The following is a 4,596-nucleotide window of genomic DNA, read 5'->3' on the forward strand; positions in this document are numbered from 1 at the left end:
ATGGACATGGCAGCTATAGTTTCAGCAACCATAAAAGGTAATTTGTTACATACATTTTATGAGCGCCTTAATTATACCTGCTCGAGACATTTTTAAGAGTATTTCAGGACTATCATCAGTTTTTTGGTCTGTTAAATTTCTGAATCTCCAAAGGCGCTTGTTCCTGATGTCCTGAAATGTATTACAAAGCCATCAGTATTGATGGCTTTCCCGGCAATTTCCGGGACACTCATATGACCAGTACAGCCTGCCTAACTGGGATGTTTCAGGTTTATTTCAAAGCGCGTGACAGACAGCCTTTTCCGACAAGAGAAATTGCCTCAAAAGTGACAGAAAAGTGAGCATTTCAGCACTCAGGAAAGTTGCTGGAAAGTCTCCCAAAATGTTACATTTCGGATGCCTTGTCTGGGACATTTCGGGCCCCCTGAAATCTGGGGATGCCCGTAGTGTCCGTACAAGCTTGAAATCGCTGCCAGACACCTTCTGTGGATGGTAAGCAAGATCAAATACACATAAATCTGCATTTCAGCAGGGGCGGCATCTGAAACCAGAAGTACTTGAAAAGACAGTAGAAAAGACCGCAAGAAGACCAGGCTCAAAAGTAAAAGTACAGCCAAAAAAGTCAGAAGTACGTAGAAGTCCAAAAAGACACCTTGTGATCTTACTGATGAGCTGTTGATGCCGGCTGAAGACAAGGACCGTGTCTCACAACAAACTTATTATGCGACCAATCTTTGTCTACAAATGAAAAGGGTGAGGGTGTAGGAGACACCCGCCGGCAGTACTGGTAGACGAAAGCGGAGTAGGCCACAGAAAACAAGGATTGCGTTATTGTTTGTATACCGAAACAAGAGACAGGCCGTGTGGATTGCGAAACAAGCATGTTATTGTAATACCAGACGAACGCGGAGCGTAAGTCCCTTTTGGTATGTCGAAGATGACTTCCTTGTTTGGAACCGCGCGTGTATATAAATCTTTGTAGAACGCCCGCTGAAAGCATCTCTCATCCCTACCGCCACACTGGTAAGCATTGCCTCTCGGAAAACGCGATTCGCGTGCTGAGTCGACATAGTTTTCTGCTCTGCCATGGATGGACCCCTTGCGTTCGGTTACAAAGTTACATACCAGTGGGTTATCAGTCGTGCCAAAGAGATTGGTATAGAACCCGAGGACGACTCCGTTAGAGCGAGGGCAGATGTTATGGTGGACCTGATAACCACCCTCGCAGCGCAAGTCGGCTTGTTACGGCAGGTCCGGCCAATCTGTGTCAGGGGCAAAGGTGTTGTTGCTTTCTGCATCGCCTCCACTGACCCCGGCGACGGGCTACCTCGGAGAGTGACGGATGCTGCCAAGATTGAGAAGCTCAGGCAGATGGTTGGCGCAGACGGGCCTCCGAGCTGGTGGCGGCAGGATTAGCAAGATGACCCGCTCAGATTTGGTGCGAGTGGCGTATCCAATACCAAGTAGACAGTTCACTAACGCACTCGTGCATCTACAGAATACGACGACATACGTTTGACGCGTCTATACGTCGTTATTGTTATACTATCCCTTGATAATCTTGTGTTTCGTTCCGACATCAATGCCTTGGTCGTCACTTGGGTAATGTTCTTGCAGTCGCACTATCATGTAAGGCTTGAGTGGTTCTCTAACATGTGCAACGACACCGATTGTTCAACTCCAAGTACCCAGATAGCTGCCACTATGATCATGGCTGGTCATGTCGTGCGACGAGAACAAGTAAATATATTGAGCACCCGGCGGGTAGGCAACCAGCACGCTCTCCTTGAACAACGCGACGTGACGTAACGCGTCTTGCCGCGTCACCTGCACCCAGAACGATAAATCATACATAAGAGCTGTATTGCCCGAGGTGGTGGAGGGTGCGTGAACTGCAAGCGGTGGATCGAGGCAGGCGCAGCATGCAAGACCAGTAACGGAGAGCTTGGTCGTGGGGGTGATGATATGTCTACCGTTGAGCGAGCACATGGTGACCGACACCCAGCTATGACGCGTCCGTGGCGCGTCACTAAGCACTGAAGACGAGCGGACATGGACGCCTTGCGACTCGCGTCTTACGTTGGCACCCAGCTTCTTTGTCCGCAGCATGTATGTTCCGCATTGGCCGGTGAGAGTTACAAGTTGCTCAACCTCATCTATGTCAGATGCATATGAGTTTCTGTTCGAGTCGTCCCGCAGCGAGCTCCCCCTGGATTTTTTGTGAGACTGACCTTTGAAAGGATTTGGTGCTCGACACAGACTCCGACCGGCGAATTCCAGAAGCGCGCTAGAATGGCAGGGAATCAGGAGAACGCCCGTCGGCATCTTTCGTACGGCTCGCATACTTAACCCACACAGGTTTGTAGTCATGGTCGAATATTATGCACTCGGCTACAAAGTCATATATCAGTGGATTCCCGCTAGTGCAAAGGAGCTGAGCATGGAACCCAGGATGTCATGTTTGATTATCTGGTCACTGTTGGCGGGCAAGCCAACATGCTGAGGCACGTCCGGCTAATTCCTGTCAAAGGTAGGGGGGTCGTTGCTTGGTGTCTCGCCTCCACCGACCCTAGCGACGGGCTACCCTCGAAAGTGACAGATGTCGACATGATCGAGAAGCTGAGCCCGAATTGTTGGCCGGGAAGGGCCTCAAAGTGGTGGCGGCAGTAATAACATGGCAAAAGTACTGTTCAGTTCTGGTGAGCACAACGTATTCAGCATTGAATGGACAGTGGACTGACATTTTTGTACAGCTATCTTCGCAGCGCTACCTCGGTGGTCTTTGCATGACATGTACCAAACCTCCACTTTGCCCGTGCTCACTCCTATGTTCTCTGCGAACGCCTGCGCCTGTATCTCGTCCGTATTGGTTTTGTCGAAGAACCAAGCTAACCCCCCCTCCGAAGTGGGACAAAAGCTTGTCGACTTCGGGATGCTTTTATTCGTACACCTCCGACCCTCGTACTTGCTCGCGCATAACGACTCGAAGCTATACCACACCTCGCTCCAGATCTCGGTCTCGTACACGCGCTGCTTTGCGGACCCGCCGCCGCACGTGCTCAAGGTGCACCAGCAGCTCTCCGCCGCCTTCGCGTCACGCCTGGCCAGGCGAAGCTCTAGAGCACGCTCAGTAGCATCGTCGACTGCGCCTACGCACTTTTCTATCGCGGCGAGGTGGACGGTAGGAACACCAGCAGCCGCCCGTCGCGTGTCTTCGTCACTGTCTGCAAACCGCAGGGGATGGCTGAGGACATCTGCAACGTTGTAGCGCTGTCGAGCTGTTCGACGAGTGAGTCTCTCCTTCGGCTTTATCTCTCAAAACTCCCTTGCTCATGCGCGGCTCCTCCCTAGCGTCTTTGATAACTAATCGCAAGATTGCCGCAACGGCGCGCAACGTCCCGCGAATTGGATTCATCTATACCTGCATGCGTCATCTCGACGGAGACCCGACCGGCCCTCCTCTCCTTTACTTCACGTATTTATCGACCGCTGTTCTACCCCTTGATATCCATGTGCCCCTACCGGCTGATTAGTAGACTAGAAATAAGTATAGCGAATACCCAAGTGCGTGTCTATCCTTTTCAATGGTCACATTCGAGCGGCGGACCCTCTCGCGTGATACATATTCATAACCAATCCGAGAACACGCATTCGACCTTATAGAACACACAATAACCCTGTCATCTCGCCCCACGTGCGAATCCTGCAACCGTGCAACTCTTACGGCACGGCCTAGGTACTTCATGGTGAACAGTTGGCATCTCGCCCGTGCGCACAGTCAAGGTTTCAGGACTCACGGTTGGGCTGCCCCCTCTCTTACTCCTGGCATAAAGCTTCCTGCATCTTCTGAATGTTCCTCCTCAGCGAGGCCAGCTTTCGGTCGGACGAAGAGGTGCCCATCTCGTATGTCTTGGACCACTTTAGGTCCTCCGGAGCATCGACGTATGAGGCGTTGGGGCCTCCTGCTCCTTGAGGAACGTTATCGCGGGTCAGAAGTGCGACTCTCCAGTAGTGCCCGCTAGAGGCAATAAGATAAACTTCCTTGACACTTCGGTCGGCGTCGAAAAGCAGGGCACCTTGATCTTCCGCCTGAAATGCTCCGGTAGCCAAGAGGTTGAGGAGCTTCTGGTCGAGCTCATGTGCGGGCAGGCGTCTCTTGGGGTGCCGCTTGCATTCTACTATGGCGACCACTCGACTCTTCTTGATTTTATGACCCAAGAAGTAGGCCTTGAGTCGACCGTCGTCGGTGTTGTCCGGCCTGCAATCGCCGGCGATAACGCAGAAGTCGGGAACCATCTCATCTTCCACGGGGACGGCGATGGTCTCCATGCTGGCATCCGGGTCTTGTACGGCAGCTTCATCGTCATCCTCCCCGCCAGCCATCACTACATCTCCGCCCGCGTCCAGTTCCACCATCAAGTTCACAGGGAGCTGGGGAGCGATGACCGTGCAGGGTACACCTGACAGAAGAATGGTAATCCTACTCAACATCTCCGCGTACCACGGAGCTTCGATGTTTCGCCTATTAGCAAGGTATGACAGTCCAGTGTGGCGTGAGACTGCCAGCTTGGCTGCAAGCTGTTGCTTGGTTTGAGC

The 4,596-nt window shown here is 52.2% G+C and overlaps 2 protein-coding genes across 2 annotated transcripts in view; one reads left to right on the plus strand and one right to left on the minus strand.

The window, feature by feature from the left end:
• Window positions 1-1,078: 1,078 nt before the first annotated feature.
• Window positions 1,079-1,649, plus strand: PHACADRAFT_259192 (uncharacterized protein; the record flags this gene model as incomplete). Its single annotated transcript, XM_007397664.1, has 2 exons — window positions 1,079-1,438; window positions 1,499-1,649. A coding segment is annotated over exon 1 (253 nt), but the record flags the coding sequence as incomplete, so codon positions are not given.
• A 1,869-nt stretch (window positions 1,650-3,518) lies between these two features.
• Window positions 3,519-4,596, minus strand: part of PHACADRAFT_259193 (uncharacterized protein) — a gene marked incomplete at its 5' end in the record, with an annotated part of 1,965 nt that continues 887 nt past the window's right edge. Inside the window, 2 exons of the mRNA XM_007397665.1 lie at window positions 3,519-3,739; window positions 3,798-4,578. Coding sequence (XP_007397727.1) covers window positions 3,817-4,578 — 762 coding nt within the window. The 3' untranslated portion in view covers window positions 3,519-3,739; window positions 3,798-3,816. The remainder of the gene's footprint in view (window positions 3,740-3,797; window positions 4,579-4,596) is intronic.

The sequence above is a fragment of the Phanerochaete carnosa genome (genome assembly GCF_000300595.1).
Source record: "Phanerochaete carnosa HHB-10118-sp unplaced genomic scaffold PHACAscaffold_7, whole genome shotgun sequence".
Lineage (NCBI taxonomy): Eukaryota > Fungi > Basidiomycota > Agaricomycetes > Polyporales > Phanerochaetaceae > Phanerochaete > Phanerochaete carnosa.